Genomic DNA, 23,279 nt, shown 5'->3' on the forward strand with positions numbered 1-23,279 from the left:
TGGTTTCACTTTCTTTTCCCTCCTCTATTCCAATTATTCTTAGGTTAGCTCTCTTAAAATGGGCCCATATTTCTTCAATGTCAGATTCCTGCTGTCGGATATTTTTTTCTAGATTAGAAACTATGCGTTCATTTTTGGAATGATCATCTTCTAAGAGCGAGATTCTGTTCTCCATGTGGTCTAATTGGTTGTTTGTGCTTTGAATTGAGGCCTTTACTTCATTAATTGCATCCTTTATCTCTTTTTGGCTCTCTCTGAGATCTTTTCGAAGCACCTCTATTATTTCTACAGTTATTTTCCTGATTTGATCTTCTAGAAATCTCTGATTTTCTGTTTTATCGGGTTCTGATGTTGTGGGGTTGTGGGCATTCATTGCTCCAGTGTTATTCCTCTTTCCCATGATTTCAGAAGTTTGTGCCTTCTCTGGGTTCTTCCCTTGGGTCACTATGACTTCACTTAAGGTGCTCTGGATCTCGAGTCAGTAGTATCTCGGACCCCACTACTCCTTTACTGGGTTGTATCACAGAGTCTCCGACCCAGAGAGTCAATAGAGGCTGCTTTAGACTGTGGGGGGTGCCAGGTTGGACGTTCTCCTATGGTGTGATATCTCTGCCACCGCCACTCCCCCACTGGGTCAATTCCCAGGGCATATAGTACTGGGATTTCTCCTCTGTGACCCGCAATTTGACTCATTGTTCTTGAGTACACAGATGTAGCTGTACTGGACTCGGTGAATTCACTGCTGCTGCCGCCGGTGGCAATATGGCGCCGCTGCCACGCCCTCGGCCATGAGGCTATCGTATTTTTTCTTCTCTAGTTTTGAGTTCAACTCTGAGTCCCTGCAGCGTGTGCTGAGCTCAGCCACTGGGAGCTTTAGATGCTCCGTGCGCCGAGAAATCCCGCCTGGCTGTTACGCAGCGGCTCACCTCGGCTTGCTGTGGCCATCCGGTGAATTCGCCGCTGGCGCCGGCAGTATGGCGCTGCTGCCGCGCGTCCTCGAGCGTGAGGCTGGTGTATCTCCTCTGTGGCTCTGAGCTCTGTTCTCAGTCCACTTTCTCTCTGGAGCCTGGTGATTTTTTTGTTTCTCTGGTGATGGTGTTTTCTGGCTATGAAAGGCGCTGATTTTGTGGTAATGGAGATTGGTTGTTAGCGGGGCTCTTAAGCTCCGCTTTTCTCGGTTGCCATCTTCCCGGAGTCCTCAAGATTCTTGCCACAGCAATAAGACAAGAGAAGGCTATCAAAGAAATTCAAATAGGAAAAGATGGGTTCAAATTATCCTTGTTTGTAATGATAAGTTGCAGAGGCTAGCTTTGAACTTGTGATTCTCCTGTCTCCCCACCATCCCCAGTTTCTTTATGTTTGAAACAAGATTTTTCTCAATTGAGGAGGGATTCATTAAGTTGCGGAGAGGCAATATGCGATCCTCCTGCCTCAGCCTCCCAAGCACTAGGATTACAGGCTTTTGCCACCACACCAGCCTTTATAACATTGTTAGAGTAGGAAGTATCACTGAAGACTGAGGAGCAGTTGCTATCCAGGGGAGTTTTTTCCAGCACTTAAGCTTTGCAGTCAGCCAGCCTACCTGCTGGCAATGCTGGACTGTTCCACTTCTGCAGGGCCCTGAAGACAAGGCCTTCCCAGCCTGGTAAAGCTTGACCCCAGTGGTCCTTCCCTGTAGAGCCATATTTAGAGGCCATTGGATAAAAATTAGCAGTGGAAGCTCAGACGTGACCATTGAGGTGAATACATCCAGCCATGGAGGGGTGCTTCCAGTAAGTAGGGATGGACCCCCCATCTTAACCCCCAACCTACCTCCAGACCATGCCTGCCTGGCATCTGTTTTAAGAAGGAAAAGAGCAAACTCTCTCATTTATAAATGAAGGGCTACTGAGAGCAATGATCTAGAAGTCCAGGCTGTGCACTGGAACGGCCGGCTCAGCATTGCCTTCTCAGGACTGCAACACGGAGACAGATGTGTGCGGTCAATTTCCCAGACAGCTAACCGGCTCGGAGCAAGACTGGTCCACCAGCAAAGTTGGTGCTACTCCAGTCCCATCCCCGGCTATTTTCTTGTTCAGATAAATGGTGTTTTCTCACCAGAACTTATGTCTCCCTTTAAATAAGAGAAAAACATAGTTACCGCAGGCAGAGGAAACGCAGAGCCGAAGGAGCTTGAGTACAAGCCTGGAGGAAGAAAGCGCTTATAAAACTTTTATGCGCTCTAAAATGACTGGCTAAACAAGTTGTTTCGTGCAGCAGTTTATATGCTTTTAATAGCAGAATCCATTCCAAAGTTTCCCCTGCACTCGAATTCTAAGAGTGCTCCTAATGCCTCGTTAACTAATGATCATACCGGTGCATTAATCATAAAGACCATCAGAAGGAAAAGAACCACATGCCAAATTGTAGATGCTGAATGTTGAGGCGGAAACCAGATCAAATATGTGAGCACACAGAAAGGGAGCGTTTCCCTGCACTTTTTTTGGTATGAATCAACCTTTAAGTGCATGCATGCATATTTATCATCAAAAACCAGGAATGTTTTAAGCCCTGATTTTTTTTTGTTTCTTTGTTTGTGGGATGGAGTGAGGGGTAGAAGGGTACTCAGTCTACCACTGAGCTACATCTTGAGCCTTTTTAAATTATTTTTTATATTGCGATAAGGTCTTGCTAAGTTGCTAAGGCTAGCCTCAAACTTGCAACCCTCCTGTCTCAGCCTCCCAAGTACTGGATCTTAGGCATCTGCCACAACGTGTGGCTAAGCCCTGTAATTCGATTACTAACTTTAAGATCTTATTCAAAAGTCTTTCCCTAAATATTAAGGGAGTGACAGGGGCGATTTATTACAGAAAAGGATATGTATTGTGTGTCTGTCCCATGCAGGCTCTTGTCACATAGATGTTTAATCTTATAACAGCTGTAGGGGTTGGATGTCATAGTAAAGAAACTGAGACTCAGTGCATCTGGAGAGTGTGTTTGTGAGTTCAAGCTGCCATAGGAGATTTCCGCACACTGGGTGGCCTAAACAACGGACTTATTATTTCCTTGGAATTCTGTTCCGGAGGCTAGACGTCCAAGCTCTGGGTGCTGGCAGGGTTGGTTTCTGGTGAGATCGCTCTCTCCTGTGGGTTTGCAAATGTCGCTTTCTCCCTGTGTGCTCCTGTGGTCTTTCTTCCACTCACACGTACCCCTGGTATCTCCTCTTCTTATAAGACCACAAGTCCTGGTAGATTATGGACCCACTCGCCTAAGCTGTAATTGACTCTTTTCAAGCTTCATCTCCAAACTCAGTCCCATGGTGGGCTGAACTTCAAGCTGTGGGTGGGAGGAGGGCATGATTCAATTCCTAAGTTCTCCTGACTTAAAGCCCCCACTCTCTAAGGGGTAGAACCGAGACTGCCTGAATCCACAGACGTCTCCTTTAAAGGGCTCGATGCCTCTCCCTGCCCCAACATTTCAGCTGAAGTGGAGGGCATATTCTGCCATAAGAGCTGGCGCAATGGTAGCTACTGGCCAGGAGACAATTTTGCAAGAGTTATCTTGTGGGCTGGGTGGAGAAGTAACTTACACAGGCTGACAGTAGGGCACAGAAGGCCCAGTCAACGGGCTGGGTGGAGAAGTAACTTACACAGGCTGACAGTAGGGCACAGAAGGCCCAGTCAACACAGCCCCATCCAGAGGGCACCAAATAAAAGTAGCTTTCTTTACCTTGTTCACAGCTATGCAAATGGTATTTGGTCTCACCACCCTTTAGGAAGCACGCAGTTCCATTATCCACAGAGGGCCAGCATTTCATTTGCTTTCTTGTTTTTTGTTTTTCTTTTCTCCCAAACCCCAGCTAACGTCCTGGAGGGCGACTCCATGGACCAGGATGTGGAGAGCCCAGTTGCCATCCATCAACCCAAGTTGCCCAAGCAGGCCCGGGATGACCTGCCCAGACACATCAGCCGGGACCGGACCAAAAGGAAAATTCAGAGGTACGTGCGGAAAGACGGCAAGTGTAACGTGCACCACGGAAATGTCCGAGAGACCTACCGCTACCTGACCGACATCTTCACCACCTTGGTGGACCTGAAGTGGAGGTTCAACCTGTTGATCTTCGTCATGGTTTACACGGTGACGTGGCTCTTTTTTGGGATGATCTGGTGGCTGATCGCGTATATCCGAGGAGACATGGATCACATAGAGGACCCCTCGTGGACTCCTTGTGTCACCAACCTCAACGGGTTCGTCTCTGCTTTTTTATTCTCAATAGAGACAGAAACCACCATCGGTTATGGCTACCGGGTCATCACGGATAAGTGCCCGGAGGGAATTATCCTCCTCCTGATCCAATCCGTGTTGGGGTCCATTGTCAATGCCTTCATGGTGGGATGCATGTTTGTAAAAATATCTCAGCCCAAGAAGAGGGCAGAGACCTTGGTCTTTTCCACCCATGCGGTGATCTCCATGCGGGATGGGAAACTGTGCCTGATGTTCCGGGTGGGGGACCTGAGGAATTCCCACATTGTAGAGGCTTCCATCCGGGCCAAGCTGATCAAATCCAAACAGACTTCAGAGGGGGAATTCATCCCCCTCAACCAGACGGACATCAACGTGGGCTACTACACAGGGGACGACCGCCTGTTTCTGGTGTCCCCGCTGATCATTAGCCACGAGATTAATCAACAGAGCCCTTTCTGGGAGATCTCCAAAGCCCAGCTGCCCAAGGAGGAACTGGAAATTGTGGTCATCCTAGAAGGAATGGTAGAAGCCACAGGTAAGGCCGGCTTGGTGTTGTTTATCTGTGGAGTGGTTGCTCATTTTAAACTGTGCATTCCTGTTTTCCACAGGATGTAGATACACTATTGGTACTGTCTCTTGCTTCATGAAATAGTATGGTCTGGTGTTTTATAAACTCAAATATATTCACCAAGAAGTCTAGACATTTCGCTTTTTAAAAGCCCGTGAGAGCTAGACATGGTGTTACACCATTGTAATCCTGCTACTTGGGAGGCTGAGACAGGAGAATCACAGGTTCAAAGCCAGTGTGGGCAACTTAGTGAGACTTTATTTCAAAATAAAACGATAAAAAAAAGAGCTTGGGGATGTAGCTAGATTCAAATCCCAATGCCAAAAGTAATTTTAAAGCCCTTTAGCAAGAAAAACATTAATGAATGCTCAAAAAGCAAAAACCACTCAACACATTGTAGATTTCCAAATACTTATTTTAATTAAAATTTGATCTGTCTTGAAAGCACTTTTTAAGAGGCCATAAAACATTTCTAAATACTTCCTGTTGTTTATTTCCAAGCCAACAAGAAGCTAAGCCTTAAAAAAAAAAAAAAAGCCTGACCTCTTAAATAAAAATACAATTTCACCTCTTTTTTGGGCACCATTTGTAAGACCTACAGCATTGGTTTTCCTTTTGTACCAATTACACTGAGTGCTTTGCTACACTCTGCCCCCAGTAGAAATTATACTGAAGACCTGGTTGTTAAAAAGGAAAGGGAAAAATAATAACCCTCAGGCAGAAAAGGAAGGAGAAGAAATTTGAAGATCGATTCCCCATAAGCCTATCGATCCTTCTGCTGCTAAAAGCTAATCCTGGGTGTGTTGCGGGGGAGGATTGTTGTCAGATTAGAAAAAAGGCCTGTTTTACTGAAGTCCTCACTCATATCCGAACTTTACACATGTTCTGTATCACAGCAGCAAAGTAGATTCTGCCCCTATTTCTCTGTAACATCCCCCAAAGCAGAGCCATAAACCCTGACTCTGGGAGCAATGGTGCCTCCCAGGAAGAGTGGGAACCAGCCCGCTAATGCATTCCTTCCTTGACTGCACTTGACTGCCCACTCACGCTCCTTGCCCTGGCCGCTTTTCATTATACAATCTGCCACGTGTGTTTTAAGTCTTGAATCTGAAGTTCTGGGTGGGTTTATGTTGTCTGAAAATGCATCCTCGCTGGCTGGCCTGGATCCATCACCACCAACCCCATTGTCCCTTTCAAAGGCAAGTCCTGGGTAGCACGTGTCTATCTCCCTGAATTAACAGGCAAAGTCACACCCCTAACCAGTGTCTCTCCTGGTGGTGCGAATGTTATGATAAGCTATTAAAATGTGAGTCTAGGCCCTGGCGTGGAGCTGGGTGATAGGAGAACACCTTTATTTCCATAGCACAAAAGGAACTTGGACTTAGTCTGAAAATAGCTTTAAAGAACAACGTACCCATCCCATGGTTTAAGTCCACAAACCTATACTCAGGGTTCTACAGACACAGGGCTAACCAATCATGGATCACAAATGGTCTTTAAGTATCTGTAGTGATACTTAAGTATCTGTGGTGAACAGATACTTAAGTTCTGTTAATGACTTTTTTCTTGTCATTATTTCATTACTCCCTAAACAATACCAATACCACCCTACTCTTGGTAAGGCCTTTACACTGTACTAGTATCACACGTAGCCCTGGGATGACGCAGAAGGACCCTGGAGGATGCGTGTAGGGTCCCTGCAAACGCAGTGCCATTTTATAGAAGGGACTTGAGCCTCTGACCATCTGCTTCCTCGGGGGTCCTGGAAGCTTAGGGATGGTCAGATGCTCATTTCACTCCTAGGGTGGTCCTGGCCCTGCACATTGTGCTGGGGATGCAAAGATGATGGGGTGCTGTGGTACTGTGAGGAGAATGCGCCTTATTTCTGACCCATAAGCGCACATTCTTAAAAGACCTCCAATGTATCTTAAAGTGTAACTATTCTGCAATACTAAGTAAGGGCTACCGATGTCAACAAGGCTATTCCTACCTTGGGCCTCAGATTTGGGTGTACTTGTGGGATAATAGTTGTACTGGGGAAAAGGGAGGAGAGAGATTGGAAGAGGGAGAAAAGAGGAGGGACGGGAGGAAGGAGAGGGGAGAACAGGAGAGAGGGGAGGAGGGAGAAGAAAGTAAGGAAGAGGGAGAGAAGAGGAGGGGGAAGGAGAAAGAGGAGAGAAAAGGAGGGAGGAGGAAGGAGAAGAAAGAGAGGATGAGGGAGAGAAGAGAAGGGAGGGGAAGAGGAAGAGGAGAAGGAAGAGAGGAGGGAGAAAAGAAAAAGAAAGGAAAAGAGGGAGAGGAGGAGAGAGCAGAGGAGGGAAGGGAGGAAGGAGAGGAAAGAGAGAAGGAGGGAGGAGAGAGGAGGAGAGTGAGGAGGAGGGAGTACCACTTCCACCAGGGAGCCTGTGGCTTTCCCACAGAGCAGAGCTCCAGCCAGGCCGAGCACGGGGCCTACGTTCTCCAGTGGTGTCCTGGGAGGCCCACCTCTGCGGCACACACTGTCCTGTACCTCTCACCATGAATCCCCACAGTGCAGCACTGGGGCAGAACAGCGAGGGTCTCACCGCGTGTCTCTGAGCTCAGGCAGCAGCCCTGTGGCTAGCACTGGGGCTGGCATTGGGCTCTGGGTGCTGATGCCCATCTCAGCTTCAAGTTGTGGGGACCTAGCTCTGCTTTTCCTTAAACCTAAGCCTGATTTCCAAAACTAGATGAATTTGGAGCAAGCGGATTTTCCCTGCAAGGGCCCTGAGCAGGCACTCTCCCCAGGGCGAGGCAGACCCTGTCTTTCCAATGACAGCCCTTAATGAGTGCGAGGACCCAGAGCTGAAAGCACCACTCCCCTGGTAAATAGCAGCAATACTGGCCTCTGAGCAGCCGGTGGCCTTTCCACGCTGTTTAGAGAAACCTGGGTGGTTGCCAGCAAACACAATCAAAACTCTCACACACCCCCACCCCGCTCTTAAGGCAACTGCTATCGAATTTCTTTTAAAAAAAATGTTTTCTAATTTTTGGAAAATGGGGGAGGAGTGTTCAAGAAAGTTCTGGAAGTGTCTGGACGCTGGATGTGTCCTGGGATCACCCTGTGGGATTTGTTCGGTTCGGTGCCTCCGTCTACTGATCTCTTGAGCTTCAGCAAGACTCTGCTTCTCAGTGAATGAAAGCCACAGTTGGGATCTATGGGCACTGAACAGGCCCTTAGGGAGAGAATGTGCTTCAAAGTATTAAAGCCACAATGCAGGGGATGTGGACAGAGCTGGACCTCAAGGAAAACTAGCTCCCCAGGCTGGTTTCCTCCAGAAATGTCTGAGGTGTCCTTACAGGACTGTCAGCATCCAGTGAATGAGGGTCCTCTTCCAGGCAGCGTCCTGGCCCCAGCCTATCTTCCTACTGTGTACCCCACAGCTCATGGTGGTCCTAACATGGTGCTTTCAGGACATTTTGCTGTCCTGTGGTGCACTGGCCACTGAGTATCTTGTCTGGGAGCTCCGGCATGTGGGTGAGGGCCAATGGGTGGGGCACAGGCTGGTGCCTTGGCTCCTGATGCCAGCTGCTTCATAGGAAAGACTCCATCATCAGCAAAGCAACCCAAGATCCTGGCAGGCAGGACCACAGCCCTGCCCAGCCTCTGCACCCCAAGGCATCTGGTAAAAGACAGATTACCCCCTGCAGGTGGCTTCAGCCCTGTCCTGCCTGCAACCAGAGGGCTGTTCAGAGTGACCTCCCAAGACCCTTCCAGTCACGCGATTCTATTTTGGAAAATGAATCAAACCCTGGAAAATTCTGACACACGCTACCCAGACATTCAGGAGCGGGCCGCGTCTCATCTGCAAAAATATTTTTAAAGGGGGCCCTTTATGTTCCTGGCACATGGGCAATTTCGAGATAGTGATGTTTACAGAAGGTTTCACAGCTACGTAAACAAACACGCTCGGCAGCTGTGGCAAATGCGTGTTAAAATAGTAAAGTCTTCATATAGACTGTTATTTATAGAGGGCAAATGGGCCTCGGGCTCCATCTCAGCCTCAGACGCGGGCCCACCGCCAGCAGCCTGCCTCGTACCAGCCTTTCTGACTGATGCACTTCTATATTTACTCCAGCAGTTATGCAGAGGTGCCGGGCAGCCCTCCCCACAGCCCAGCAAGTGGGCCTCACAGGATGAATCCCTGCTCAGCCTTCAGAGTTTTTACACTTTTTTATTATAGAAACTATAAAATGTATACAAAAGTGGACCAAATGGTAGCATCCCACCCCTGGATAGCATACACTCAGTTCTGCTGTCAATTCAGGGACAAACGTGTTTCATCTGTACCCAGCTCACCAACTGCTCCCGGCATCCTGTCAACTGATATGCAAGTATTCCAGATGTTCTTCCAGAACATCGGCATACCCTCATTAAAACACAACTGTGATACCGTTGTGGCAGCTAAGATAATTAGCAATCGCTTCTTGAGATCCAGTGTCTACTGTCAACCTTCTGCTTGGCTCCTGAGCGTCATGGTTTCTGTCTGTCGTTTGCAATCGGCTTGTTTGAATCAGGATCCAGAGAAGGTTGACCCGCTGCCACAGAGCACGGGGCTCTTAAGCCTCACATCTACGAGTTCCCCCGCCCATCTCGGGTTTCTTCTTCCCTAAGTTTTTTCTTAGAGGAGAGAACTTCTGATAAGTTCAAATACTACATACGCATAGAAAACTGGGAAAAGCAGAGGCTGGGAAGGAGCCAGCTTAGAGAAGAACACTAGATAACACCAGGATGGGCCCTCAGTACCCATGGGTTCTGCATTTGTGAATTCAACCGACAATTAAAAATAGCTGATAAAAATATTGCACCTGTAGTGAACATACCAAGATTGCTTTCTTGTCATTATTCCCTAAACAACACAACTACTAACAGAGCATTCACATTGTATTAAGTATTATAAGTAAGCAAGAGGCGATATAAAGGATGCAGGAGGACTGCATGGGTTGTGTGCAAATGGCACACCACTTTCTCTAAGGGACTTGAGGATCTGAAGATGTGGTATCTGCAGGAATCATGGAACCCATCCCCCACAGATACTAAGACAAACACGTAGACCGGAAGGCAAGGCTGTCACCCGAGCAGGTTGCCCAGAAGGAGGCTGGACTATCCTGGGAATGGTTGTAGACCGCCTGCCCTTCATAAGGAGGACCTCAGTCCACTGAGAGAATAACATTATCCACATGCAGAGAATTTGGTCACGTAAATCATAGCACACGTCACAGGGCTTTTGAGTTCACTCGACTCTTGTTGCTGTTGTTTGCTTGCTTGCCTTGTTGTTGTTTTGTGGTTCTGGGGAGTGAATCCATTCTACCTCTGATTTACACTTCCAGCCCTTTTTTTATTTTTCTATTACTTTTTCTATTGAAACAATGTCTCACTGAGTTGTGTGGGGCCTCGCTAAGCTGCCGAGGCTGGCCTTGAACCTTGAATCCTCCTGGATTATAGGAGAGCAGCATCACCCCGGGTTCCAACTCTTCTTTCAGGAAATGCAGCACCAAGTCCCAGGCTGGTGACTTGACTGCGGTCCCACGGCCAGTAGCCGAGCAGAAGTGTGAGGGTCAGTCCTCCACGGGTGTGTCTGGGCACTCCAGCTCAGAGACCTTTGCATCCTAAGTGTTCTTGGCTCATGAAAAGTCTGTCCAAAAAAAAAGCACCCCCAAGACCATTAGCCTTAACACAGAGACGCTGGCATTAATGTGTACGCTCCGCTCTTCCACCACTGTCCGTCCCTCTTTTTCTTTAAGGCTCCTCCATGGGCTTCCAAATGTTGTCGATTCATTTCCGAATTCTTCATGCATTTTTAACCACCATCTATTAAAATGAGAGGTGCTGCGGAACTGCTCTGAAATCAAAGGCTCCTGGGAGAGCTGGACACTCGGTCAGGCCTCTTCCCCATCTTTCCTCATCATAATCAAAATGCCACTGTAGTCAGGGGACTAGGAGATGACAGCGTTTGAAGATAAGACGGCTGAGGGCTCGCAGGACAGCACTCTTAAGCTGTTTCTAGCAGTGACAGGTCACTGCCAGTGCGGCTTTCAAATCTTATTTCCTTCTTTGGCTAAGTTACTGCTAATCCCCCCATCAGCAAGCCATTATCTCTGGATTTTCCATTTTTCTATTAAGAGCTATAAGCCCAGCTACCTAGTCTGGGGAAAGAGTTGACTGATAATATCTAAAATGCTAAGAATCTGGGTGAAAAAAATCTCCACAGAGGTATTCTCCTGGAAAAAAAATTTTTTTAATCTAAAGACCTAGGACTATCTTTTTCCAAGGTCATAATCTACCATCCATTAACGTCAAGAAATCCAACTTCTCTTCCTTCAGAGCTTCTTTCCATAATGACCAGCTCAAATATAATCAATCACAGTGGTGTCTGTGGCTGGGTAAAAACTGATGACAGACCAGGGGTGGTGGTGTACACGTGTAATCCCAGTACTTGGGAGGCTGAAACAGGAGGATGGTGGGTTCAAGGACAGCCTCGATGACGTAGGAAGACCCTCGGGCACTTAGTGAGACTCTGTTTCAAAATTAAAAAAATAAATAAAAAGGTCAGAGGTGTAGCTCAGAGGTAGAATGCCCTGGGTTTCATCTCTAGTACAAGGAAGGAGAAAAGGAAGGGAGAAAAAAAGGAAGGGGAAGGGAGAGAGGGGGAGGGAGGGAGGGAGGGAGGGAGGAAGGGAGGGAGAAAGAGAAAAGAGAGAGATAGGAAGGATGGAAGGAAGGAAAGAAAGAAAGAAGGAAGGGAGGGAGGGGAAGGGAGAGAGAAGAGAGAGATAGGAAGGAAGGAAGGAAGGAAGGAAAAGAGGAAGGAAGAAAAAGAGGGAGGGAGGAAGGAAGGAAAGAAGGAAGGAAGGAAGGGAGGGGAAGGGAGAGAGAAGAGAGATAGGAAGGATGGAAGGAAGGAAAAAAGAAGGAAGGAAGGGGAAGGGAGAGAGAAGAGAGAGATAGGGAGGGAGGAAGGAAGGAAAGAAGGAAGGAAGTAAGGGAGGGGAAGGGAGAAAGAAGAGAGAGATAGGAAGGAAGGAAGGAAGGAAGGAAGGAAGGAAGGAAGGAAGGAAGGAAGGAAGGCAGGCAGGCAGGCAGGCAGGCAGGCAGGCAGGCAGGCAGGCAGGCAGGCAGGCAGACCGTTCCTTGAACATGGCAGGCTCTGTAATTCTCCACAGGTGGGGTCACCAACCTAGTTCATCAAACATCCAGAGCATCTAAGGTCAGATGCTATAGTGTACACATAAGCTCTTAAACTCTTCCACCCTTTTCAAGAGGAAAAATATTGTAAGAGACCCAACATTATAACTCTTAAACGTTTTTCACAATGTAAAAGCAAGGAACCAAGGTCACCATATGTTATTGTGTTTGAAAAGACCAAAATGTAGGCTAAAATATTTTATTATTAAAACACCAGTGCCAAGCTAGGCGTGGCAGCGCACACTTGTAATCCCAGCATTCAGGGGGCAGAGACCAGAGGGTCACGGTTCACGGAAGCCCCAGCTACTTAGCGAGGCCCTTTACAACTCAGTGAGACCCTGAGTTCAAAAATAAAAAGACTAAAAAATAGGGCTGGGAGTGTAGATCGGAGGTACAGTGCCCCCTGTGTTCCATCCTCAGTATGGCAGGGGGAGGAGGAGGAGGAGGAGGAGGAGGAGGAGGAGGAGGAGGAGGAGGAGGAGGAGAAGTAGAAGAGGAGGAAGAAGAAGGGGAAGAAGGGGAAGAAGGGGAAGAAGAAGAAGAAGAAGAAGGAGGAGGAGGAGGAGGAGGAGGAGGAGGAGGAGGAGGAGGAGGAGGAGAGGCACCAGTGTGCCCAGGAATAAATCATTCTTCCTACTCCAAATGGGCCTCAGGGAGCAACCAGGACAGGTGTTCCTTAGCAATCACCAAGGAGCACATGATGTGTTCACTGCAAAGGTCAAACCCCAAAGTTGGCCTGGCATCTCAAAGTTAGCTCTGACCCACACGCTGAAGTCAACGCTCAACGTGGAAAGAAACAGAAACACGGCGCCACCCCAGTTAGAAAGTGGGTGTCACAAAGTGCAGTCTCTAATGAGCACCTCCTCAAGTAAGTACACCATTATTTCCTGGGCTGCTCAGTATTATGTGTGCCGACAGCATATTGCCAGGGAGGAAATTCTGTGTGAGGTGATTTCTCATGACTAGAAGGAAATCACTGAAGAAACCCATGTAAATTACTCACCTCCTGTATGCGCGCACACACACACACACACACACACACACACACACACACACCTACTAAATATCTAAACAGCCAGAGGCACGTCCTCCGGTGAGCCAGGCCTTCGATCTTGCCCCACACCACCCGCTTATAATCTCCTTTATTATAGTAATTGCTCAGCAAGCTTCTTTGCCAAAAATGTTCTCTCCCAGTACAGCTCAGCGCATCTGTGGCAGCCTGGGTCAAATCTCAGTTCCCCCTTCCTTGGCTTGTTTAACCTCTCTGTGACTCCATGATTCAGTTTCTTCGACTCTAAAGTGGAAACAGTAATGGCGCCACCACACAGGCGACCTTCCAACTTCCCAAAGTCCACAAGAGCCGATGAGTTCTCCCCCCATAGCTGCCCAGGTGGGAAAAGCTGTTGAGAGCCAAGCTTTGCAGGGATGGGAAGCCAGGCCACTGTTCCCAGAGGACCTTGCAGCTGGTCCCCGGACAGAATGACGAATGACTCACTTGGGAGGCGCTCTGAATCTGAGCAGCAGCCACCCCGCCAGCCTGTGGATGTGGGTGTGCACTGCCCAAGCACAGTATGCAGGCACGGGCCTCTGCCCTGGTGGCCAGCCAGGCATCACAACACAGTGGGACCAGACTTCCTGAGGACCGCTGCACTCAGCCAGAAAGGACCTTGCGTTCCTGTAGTCACGTGGCGTCACTGCAGTTTCTTTCGAAGGTAGACATGAATGTAGATTATGGTCGAATCCTCTGGGGCCGGTGAGGACAATACCAGCGGTTTGCATTTGAAAACAATACTTCTGTGTTCACCCAAGTCCCCTTCTAGATATTTCATAAGGGTTCTGAGTTTATCAGCTGATGTCCCTACTTTGAAATTTTATTTTCATGCTACTAACTCAACCCAACCAAATAATGGGTACTTGCATGAAAAGTACTTGTAGATACTCCTGCTTTAAAGCATAAGCCTGCTTCCACAATAATGGACAGCAAATACAAGTTTCTGTGCTGCTTCATTGAGCCTTTATTACAAAATAAATAGTTTCACTGTTTCTTTGATCCCTGTTCAGAAAGAATGATGAAAATACTGTATCAGTCAGCTTTGGTTAAGTTATGCAGCAGTAACAAACAACCCAGGGACTTAAGGAAAAACAGAGAACTGGAAAGCACTGCTCACTCGCCTCTGCTCGCAGTGTGTTAGTCACAGTGAGTCACTGGGCACGGCCTGATGTCAGTGGAAAAGGAAGTGTAATTCTCTCCCAGGGACTTGGAATAAATTAAGTGAGAATAATTCAATCCACCAACAATCTCCTAGTGATTCTGAAAACCAGTGCACAGAGCTGGAAACTTTTTGTGAGTTAGAGTTTAAAATCATGTGTTAGTCATTAGTGCATTCACCAGAAACATCAGCTTCACTCCTTCTAGACAGACATCGGGATATCAGGAGTCCATCTTCCCACTCCCATTGAACTCCTGGCCAGGTGACGTGATCGTCCCATCGACAGAAGCTAAGTGGTGCTGCACGGCCCTGGACAGTCTGTGCATGATGGTGCCTTCCCGCTCTAGGTTCTCAGGAAAGCACATATTCAAGGATCCTCTGCCAGCCCAGCTCCTTGGCTGGCTGCGAAGAACAGATCCCTCGCCAAGCCACTTGGGACACGGAGCACGGCTGAGAAACCACCTTCTGTTGGGTTCTGCCACTGAAATTTGGGTTGTTTGCTATGGTGGTAAAATCTAGCCCATCTTGCCTGATACAAAATGTCATGTTGACACTTTGACAAGTTGGCCGTTGGCTACTGCCAAGCATGCTAGACTCACCAGGAAACGAATGCGTAGCGAGTTCTTTGCAGAATGTCTCCTTCCTCCTTTAAAGACTCTCTTTGTTGGCTAAGCCTGTGAAGCCAGACAGGCCAGATTCAACTGTGTTTCTATTCTTCACTGGCCATGTGATTGGACATCTCACATTCTTTATCTTAGCCACTTTTCTTTTTCCAGTCTGAAAAACAGGAATGGAATCCATACCTCCACAAAGCTTCCATGAAATCATCTACACAACTCTGTCCCGGGCCTTGATACGCAGTAAGCGCTCAGTAAGTCTAGAGAGTGAGTCTGTGGCCCTATAAATCCTCCTGTTCTATCACTATTATTAATTTGATGCCTATTGGATGCCAATTATTTTATTACATGCATTGCATGGCTTATTTTCAATCTTCAAAACAACTCTGAAAAGTAGGTGGCTATCCCCATTTAACTATGCAGAAGCTGGCTCTCGGGAGAAAGGCTGGGGAAGAGAGTACCTTGACCAAGGTCACCCAGCTGGTTAGGTGGTAAAGCCAGGGAGCAGCCTCCAGATGGCCCACCTCCCCATCCATCTGCCCCACCGCCCCTGCAGCAGAGCCTGGTACACCGAGGCACGCTGGAGGGTCTCCAAGATGGCAGCTACTGGTTAGAATTAATTCATCGGTGCAACAAACAGCAATGGCTCAGAGGTATATGCCTCTCAGTAACCTGCCGTGGCTTCCCTGCCAGGCTCACCGGGCCTGATTGCAGGCAGCGGATAGGGGTGGACTCTGGCATAACTGTCAGCATGAAGTCTCTCAGAAGGACAGCCCACTGGCTCGTGCAGTCCAGTTCAATGTCACCCGGTGACTGGGCAATAGAAGCTCTCGGATACCACCATCCAAAATGGCCTGGTGCCATGCTGAGTATAAACCAAAGAGCAACCAAGCGGCCAGCTCTGAGCCCTGGGGGGAGAAAAAACTAAGTTTAACACTGGAAGGGAAGAATCGATTTCGACTGTGAACTCGCTGCCAGAAAGCAGTGTAATAAACACATGCAGGCTTTGTCCAGCCTCATTAAGTCCTGTTGAGGTTTCCATCGCACTCTGAGACATCCAACGGCCCCTCTTTAGCAGATGATGATGATGATGGTAATGATGATTCATGAAGCCATTTTTGGAGGATTTTAATTAAGCATCTGCTAAGAAAATACATCTCCATCTACATTCTCTCTAGCATGATTTTATAGGATAAATTTGAATAGGAATCTGTGAAAGTCAATGGATGGCAGAGGGTTGATGGGTAACAGCAGTAGAGAAGAACACGCAACGCAGAAAGCTGAGCTGAGACTATAAAGATCAAATCTGAACTAGGCTTGCACAGACTGGGGCTGTAGCTCAGCGGGTAAGGTGCTTGCCCAGCATGTGTGAGATCCTGGGTTCGATCCCCAGGACTGCAAAGAAACATTAAAATAGACTGATGATCCCCTGGCTCAGATGAATAGGTTTAGTACAACTCAGAAAGCTAAGTAGTAATCTAATCTAGGAGTAGCCTCCATTTGCTTAAGATGCACCTCCTGGGTCCTTCTAGCTTTATGTTCAACACGTGTATGTACACACATGCACACACACGCTCCTAGACCCTGTTAGGGGAAGCGAGAGATAGGGATATTAATTCACTCTCTGCTCCCCCCTCAAGAGCCGACCCTGGCTCCCAGCCCCCACTCAACCTCTCACCCACACCACCCACTTTATTTCCTCTGTCTCAAATTTTTCTCCCCAATAGTTGGTTTCCACCAAGATAAAAATAATGGCTTTGGTGGTTTACTATGTGTGCCACCACACCCAGTTTAGAAGTGATTATCTTTATAGATGGTTATCTGTCTAAGGATACCCACCCCTCTATAGTCTGTTAACGTTACTTTTCAATTTCACAGATCGAGCCAGGCGTGGTGGCACACACTTGTAGTCCCAGCATTCAGGAGGCTGAGACAGGAGGATTGTGGTTCATGGACAGCCTCAGCTACTTAGTGAGGCCCTTTGCAACTCAGTTAGACCTGTTTCAAAATAAAGAATAAAAAATAGGTCTGGAAGTGCAGCTCAGAGGTAGAATGCCCCCGGGTTCCATCCCCAGTATAACAAAAAAAAAGTCACAAATCAATGATGCAAGAGAAGCCTGCATCATTTTGACAGTGAAGGAAGAATTTGGTTATAGAAAGAACTGTCTGTCACCTCCGCTGCAGCATTCCTGCTTCCTAAATGGGCCTCCCTTCCTGCCCCGACACTTGCCAGCTACACCCACCCTGTAGCTCCAAAGGCTGTCCTCCATCCTCCATTCTCCATCCTCCATCCTCCGTCCTCCGTCCTCTGTCCTCCGTCCTCCCCACTGGTCTTCCCAGCCTCTCATAGGATCAGCCCACAGCCTCTTCTCAAGCGCTCTCTTCCCTGACTGCCAGCTTCTGCTTTTACTCCCTCCTTAAACGGACCACTGCCCCATCTCCTCTGCAAACTATTTCTCCTCTTCCCCAAACACCTCCCACCCCATTCTCCGTGCAGGTCCTATGTCCCACCCCACTCTCTTGCACAGTGGTTTCAGCCAGGTCTTTGGCTTTCATGACCATCTTTCTGCGTGTGCTGCAACATTCTATTTCTGGCCCTAACTTCTCCCTGGAGTTCTGCACGCAAAGATGTAATTGCACACTTACCCCCAATGCACATGCCCCCAAGAGCTTGTGCAGCTGACATGGCCAGTGTAGAGATGAGCCACCTCCCGGCTCCCTGGGGTCTGTTCCTCTCTCTCCCTCCCATGTTTGTAAATGTCACCAGCCATAGAGTGACACACACCCCAGACTGCATCATGGAGCTCCCTTACCACAGAGGTCACGTGGGCCTTACCCATCTCCACGGCCACCACCCCATTAAGCCGTCATAAGGTCACAGCAACGACATCAACTGCTCTCCCAGATAATGACCGCCCTGCCAAAGTCCACTTGCAAATAACAAACACCCAGGACACTCTTAATAAAATATAAGTCAGAGTAAGTCAGTTCCCTTAATTAAGACCTTCCAGGGGGCCAAGCACCATGGTGCTCACCTGTGATCCCAGGGACTCGGGAGTCTGAGACAGGAGGGTTGCAGGCTTGAGACTAGCATCACCAACTTAATGAAACCCTTTTTCAAAATTTAAAAAAAATAGAAAGACTAGGGGTGTAGCTGAGGGGTAGAATGTCCCAGTACAGCAAAAAGAAAAACAACTACAAAAAATCTCTTCCAATGGATTCCCACTCTTCTTGGGAAACCCAGATTTCTCGCCGTGGTGCCCAGGTCCTTTCTGGTCCAGCCCCTGCCTGCACATCTGCTCCCCCTCTGGCCATTTTCCCATCTGACATGCTGAAGCTGGTGGGCTTCCAACAGTGATTGGAAGTGGGGAGTTTTTCCTGACACTGACAGACACTGGTCTCGGAGCATCGCTCCATGCCCTGCGGTTCTCAGCGCTGCTCTCTGGGCATCTGTCAGCTGATCAGCAGCAGCTCGAGGGGACGGGCCTCCAGGACGCCAGCGCCTCCTGCTGCTCGCTGCTGTCCTCCAGCGTCCAGTTCTTGGACCGAGGGAGGCACTGGATACATGTGCAGGTACAGAGTAAAAGAACAACAGAATGGGTGAGGCCAGTATCTTCTGTGGCCACACACTGGTCCCTTAAGCACAGAAAGAAAGCTTAAAATCATCTAAAATTGCATGGTGGTGATTTTAAATGACTTTAAAATTTAAGTCGGAGCGAGCCACTTCCCTTGATGAAGACCTTCCACCGTGGCGCACCCCTGTCATCCTGGGAAATCTGAGGAAGGAGGACTGCAGTCCAGGGCCGCGTTCACCTTGGCAACTTAGAGAGGCCTTGTTTCAAAATAAAAAATAAAACCGGGCTGAGGGTGTATGTAGCTCAGCGGATAGAATGCCCCTTGGGTTCAGTCCCCGGTACCACAGAAAATAAGATTATAATAATAAATAAATAAATAAATAAATAAATAAGATCTACATGGGCAAGGCCCACCTGCTCCCTCCGATAAAGGGGACCTGGTGATGTGCACCAGGCTCTCGAAGGTGCAGCCCACACCTCTTCCCTGAGCTACAGGCGCAGGCCGGTAGCTGTGTCCTAGAGAGCTCCATCCCAGAGGCTTTCAGGTTCCCTAAATGGAGGAACGGGCCCTCAACTCAGGCCCACTCCTTCTGCTGCATTCCACACCGTGGTGAACAGAAGCGCTGGTCCCTCGGGTGCCCAGGTGTGAAGTCTGTCCTCTGACACTCTTCTCTCCTGGTTCCTGCAGCCTAACTGTCCCCCCAGCCCCGGGCTGTGGTGATCTCCCAAAATGCTCCCCTTGCAAGGAAGAAAAGGTGTTCCTCCTCCAGACACTCTACTGCCATCTGCTGGGAAATCTGTGAAATAAATATCCAGATCGGGCTCCCTGAGCTCTGGGTTGGGCAGTGGACGACTGCACCACCCTATGTGGCAGCCCTCCTTATACTGGTCCGCCCCATCGCCCCATCGCATGCCCGTCTCTGATATCCACACATTCTCTCCTGTCTAGCGTCTTGGGGACGCTGCACTGGGTCACACCACCGCTCCCTCCCCTGGACGATGACAGTACTTCCATAACAATCTCCCCAATTATTGTCGTTTGTTTTTGTAATTCCCCTCCTTCCAGTTACAGAATAAACTTTGTAACCTACAAATTATTTTCTCTTGCTCCCAAGTCAACATCCTCAGTTGTTTCCGGGGGTAGGGGTGGGGGGCTAAAAAAATAGGGACCTGTCACTTTTTTTTTTTTTTTTTTGAGATACTGGGGATGGAAGCCAGGGGCATTCTACTTCCAAGCTACACCCCCAGCCCTGTTTTTTATTCTTTATTTTGAAACAGGTTCTTACTGAGTTGCAAAGGGCCTCAATACGTAGTAGCCAAGGCTGTCTGTGAACCTGTGATCCTCCTGTCCCAGCCTCCCAAATGCTGGAATTACAAGCATGCGCCACCACGCTTGTGAAAGGGACTTGTCACCTTTGTGTCAGCACAGTCGACCACAGTCCAGGTGCCCTGTCCTTGAGCGGCCATCTCCCTATGCTGATGAAGTTCCGAGGCACCCTGGTTCCTGCACCTGTGACCTCACAGGCACCTCAACCATCATTGTCTCTCCTAGGATGCCCCCAGCCCTGGCGCACCCCATCTTCCTTTCTCATAACTCCTGCTCATCCACCAACCTGCATAGAACCTTCTAGACTGCTCACAGATTCGAGAGCCCTGCCTCTGCTTTCTGGCCTTTCTACAATGCACCTCTTGTGGGTGACTGACCCCTATGTGGGCACCCCATCACACCGTGTGGTTTGTGAGAAGAAAGACTATGCCTTCCCTTTATTTCCAACAAATAGCACAAATCTGGTATGTGATTGGCGCACAATAAAAGAACTGACCAAATAAATGAGTTTTTTAAAAATCTAGGTCTGGCCCCTCTGCATGTGACCCTGGGAAGTTTCCTTCTCATCTTTGCTGACTCCTCTGGGCTTCACCAGGACCCAAAGCTGCCATCCTGTGAAATTTAAGAATGACAATACATTTCGCTAAAAAAGTCTGTTTATTCTGGGATCCCTTCCCCACCCGAGAGTCATCGCAAATATACAAACTCCACCTGACCAAGTACAGATTGTTGGAAGCAGAAATCCACTAGGCAAACGTGTCCCCAGAACTGTCTCAGAATCGCAGGTGAGATTTAGCCAAGAAGAAGTCTCTGTGTGCCCCCTTTTTGTTGAAGGAGTTCTAGACCCATAAAGGCTCTCTGGGGCCAGAAAAACTGGAATCCAGAAGCAGCTGTCCCTGGAGGATTTTATTCCATTTAATTTCAGGCTCAGCCTTGCCCTTCAGTGTTCTCTGGTTTTGCTCCCAAATCCAGACAAGCAAGGCTTTCAACAGAGCAGAGCATGGTTTTAACCCCTAGAGAATGTTCTGTGCTACCTAGTCCTGCCCACTAGAGTCAAATCTGCAAGAGCCGCGGGTGAGGGCCCGAGGGTAGGACACACCATGAGCTTCCCCCGGCTGCTTCGAAAAAACCATCTCGAGGTGAAAACCCAACAGGCAAGGTGTCTCTGGCTGAGCTGTCTTCAGACAAGAATTTTCCAAAATGTTCCGTGTGCCTGGCATTGTGCAGTGATAAAAAAAAAAGTCACAGGGATGAGGCAGTGGCAAGACATTTCTGCAAAAAATAGTGAGTAAATATTTTCAGCTTTGTGGACAGTCTCTGTCGCCGGCACTCAGCTCGCATGTAGTATCAGAGTAGCCATCGGCAAGAGGTTAAAAAAATGAGCATAGCTATGTCCCAATAAAATTTTATTTATGGGCACATTATCATTTCCACCTGTCATTAAACATTATCCATCTCTGGATTTCTTCCAACCCTTTGAAAATGTCAAAACCATTTTTAGCTCTCCCCTCTTCTAGATGGGGAGTCTGACATAAAAACAAACTACGAGACAATACAAAATGCAATAATATATGTGAGGGGAGCCCGCCCGCCCTGCCTGTCCAGGCACACACAGAGAGGAAGTCCTTTGCACTAGCCCTCCACATTCGCATTCTCCCCAAATGAAAATTATAATGGGGACCAGAGGTTTCCTGACCTTTTGCAGAGCTAAAATTGAACTTCTGCTCAGAAGCAGAGCGCCAGCAGTAAACAGTACTATTAATAACATCGTGTTTTCAAAGGAAAAGAGAAAAGAACGTGAGCTTTTTTGCTTAAGGGGTGTGTGCACTGCCTCTGTTTCCTTTTTTTGCTTGCTGATTGTGTTTCCCGGGGTGAAAAGGACTCCCACTACTTAAGGAGCCCTGTCTCTCTTCATGGCAACATTTATTCTTAGCACCAATTCATTTGAAGGTTGAAAATTCCGAAACTCTGTTCAACACCCCCCTCCAAGAGCCCTTTGTGCAAATTCCCCTCTGCCTGCATTCCCAGTTTGCTTAAGAGGCTGAATAACCAACCCACAGTAATTAGCCAGCAGCAAAGACACTCACCTTTGCTGTGAATTACCATCCACACCATAAAACTTGTCCCCTGTTGGACAATCATGGGACACTGTCTATGTAGGAAGTCATTCTTAAGACATTGACTGGAACTGGGCATGGTGGCAAGTGCCTATAATCCCAGGACTTGGGAAGCTGAGATGGGAGGATCATAGGTTCAAGGCCAGCCTCAGCAACATAGCAAGACTCTCAACAATCTAGTGAGACCTTGTTTCAAAATATAAAGGGCCTGGGGTTGGAGCTCTGAGATAGAATGCCCCCGGGTTCAAGCCCCAGGACCACAAAAAAATAAAAAATAACAAACCTCGCTGGAAATACTGCCAATCACACAGAACAGCTATTGTTAATGCAGCCCTGTGACATCACTTAAACTTCCTAGTCACCAACCCAACCAAATACGGAGGAGGTGGGCAGCTCACAAAGACCCAAGGATGTACCTGGGCTATCGACACTGGGTCAGAATAACTATGGTGACCTCTTGCATATCCACCAGCAGCACACAGGAACTCTCTTAGGTAAAAACTCATAAAATGATTTTTGCTGGAAAACCATATCAGGGAGCTTCAGAGTCTCCACAGACTCACTTTGGTTCGATCTCTTCCACGCTGCTTTCTGTGGCTCCTTTTTGGAACCAATTTGAATTTTCCACACCCTGGCATTCCAAGCAAGCACTGTGTCCTCCATGTCCTCCGTGGCCTGGGTGACTCAGCCAGCCCCGCCTTCTCTCCTCCAGCCAGCAGGTGCGTCATCCAGTAGCTCACTTGTACTTCCTCCTGCCCCAGGGCAAGAGCATCTCTCCAGGGGCGTAGTCAGGACCCTGTTCGTGGCAACACAAGACTCTCTTCTGCAGTCTCCTCTCTCTCTCTCCCTCCTCCCTGTGACCCCAGGCTAAGCACACAAACACCGCAGTGCTTATTCTTGAAGCCTCCAGGGTACTTCCTGGCCTGCCAATGGTGGCTCCAAACCATGTCAAGCTCATTAACAACCACTTGACAAGTGAGCTGGTCGCCGAAGCTGACGCAGTTGAGGTCATCGGCTGCTCCTGTCCACCCCCTGCTGCAGAGGCCCGGGCCCAAAGGGACAGTCCTACCCCATATAGATTGCTTATTGCTAGAGAGAGACCCAGATGTGCAGATGTATGTGTAGGTACCTGTACATGTATTGGCATTTTCTCTTAATCACTTAAAAGTAAGCATTAGGTGTGGTGCCATTACACTCCTAATTTCTTTACCATATATTATGGAAAAATGAAGACAGTCTTACAAAACCACAGTGCAGGTGTCAAAAAAAGTCAGAAAGTTAATATTGGCACTATGCCATTATCTCATCTGCAGACTTGATTCTTTTTTTTTTTTTTTTTTTTTTTTTGCGGGTCTGGGGAAGGAACCCAGGGGCATTCGACCTCCAAGCTATACCCCCTGCCCTATTTTTTATTTTTATTTTGAAACCGGGTCTGAG

At 48.2% G+C, this 23,279-nt stretch overlaps 1 protein-coding gene across 1 annotated transcript in view; it reads left to right on the forward strand.

The window, feature by feature from the left end:
- KCNJ6 (potassium inwardly rectifying channel subfamily J member 6) overlaps positions 1 to 23,279 on the forward strand; it is a gene marked incomplete at both ends in the record, with an annotated part of 153,778 nt that overhangs the window by 129,363 nt on the left and 1,136 nt on the right. The window contains 2 exons of the mRNA XM_080696451.1: positions 3,839 to 4,759; positions 18,179 to 18,396. Of these exons, the coding sequence (XP_080552577.1) occupies positions 3,839 to 4,759; positions 18,179 to 18,396 (1,139 nt within the window). The remainder of the gene's footprint in view (positions 1 to 3,838; positions 4,760 to 18,178; positions 18,397 to 23,279) is intronic.

This window comes from Muscardinus avellanarius (assembly GCF_963383645.1).
Source record: "Muscardinus avellanarius genome assembly, chromosome: 5".
Lineage (NCBI taxonomy): Eukaryota > Metazoa > Chordata > Mammalia > Rodentia > Gliridae > Muscardinus > Muscardinus avellanarius.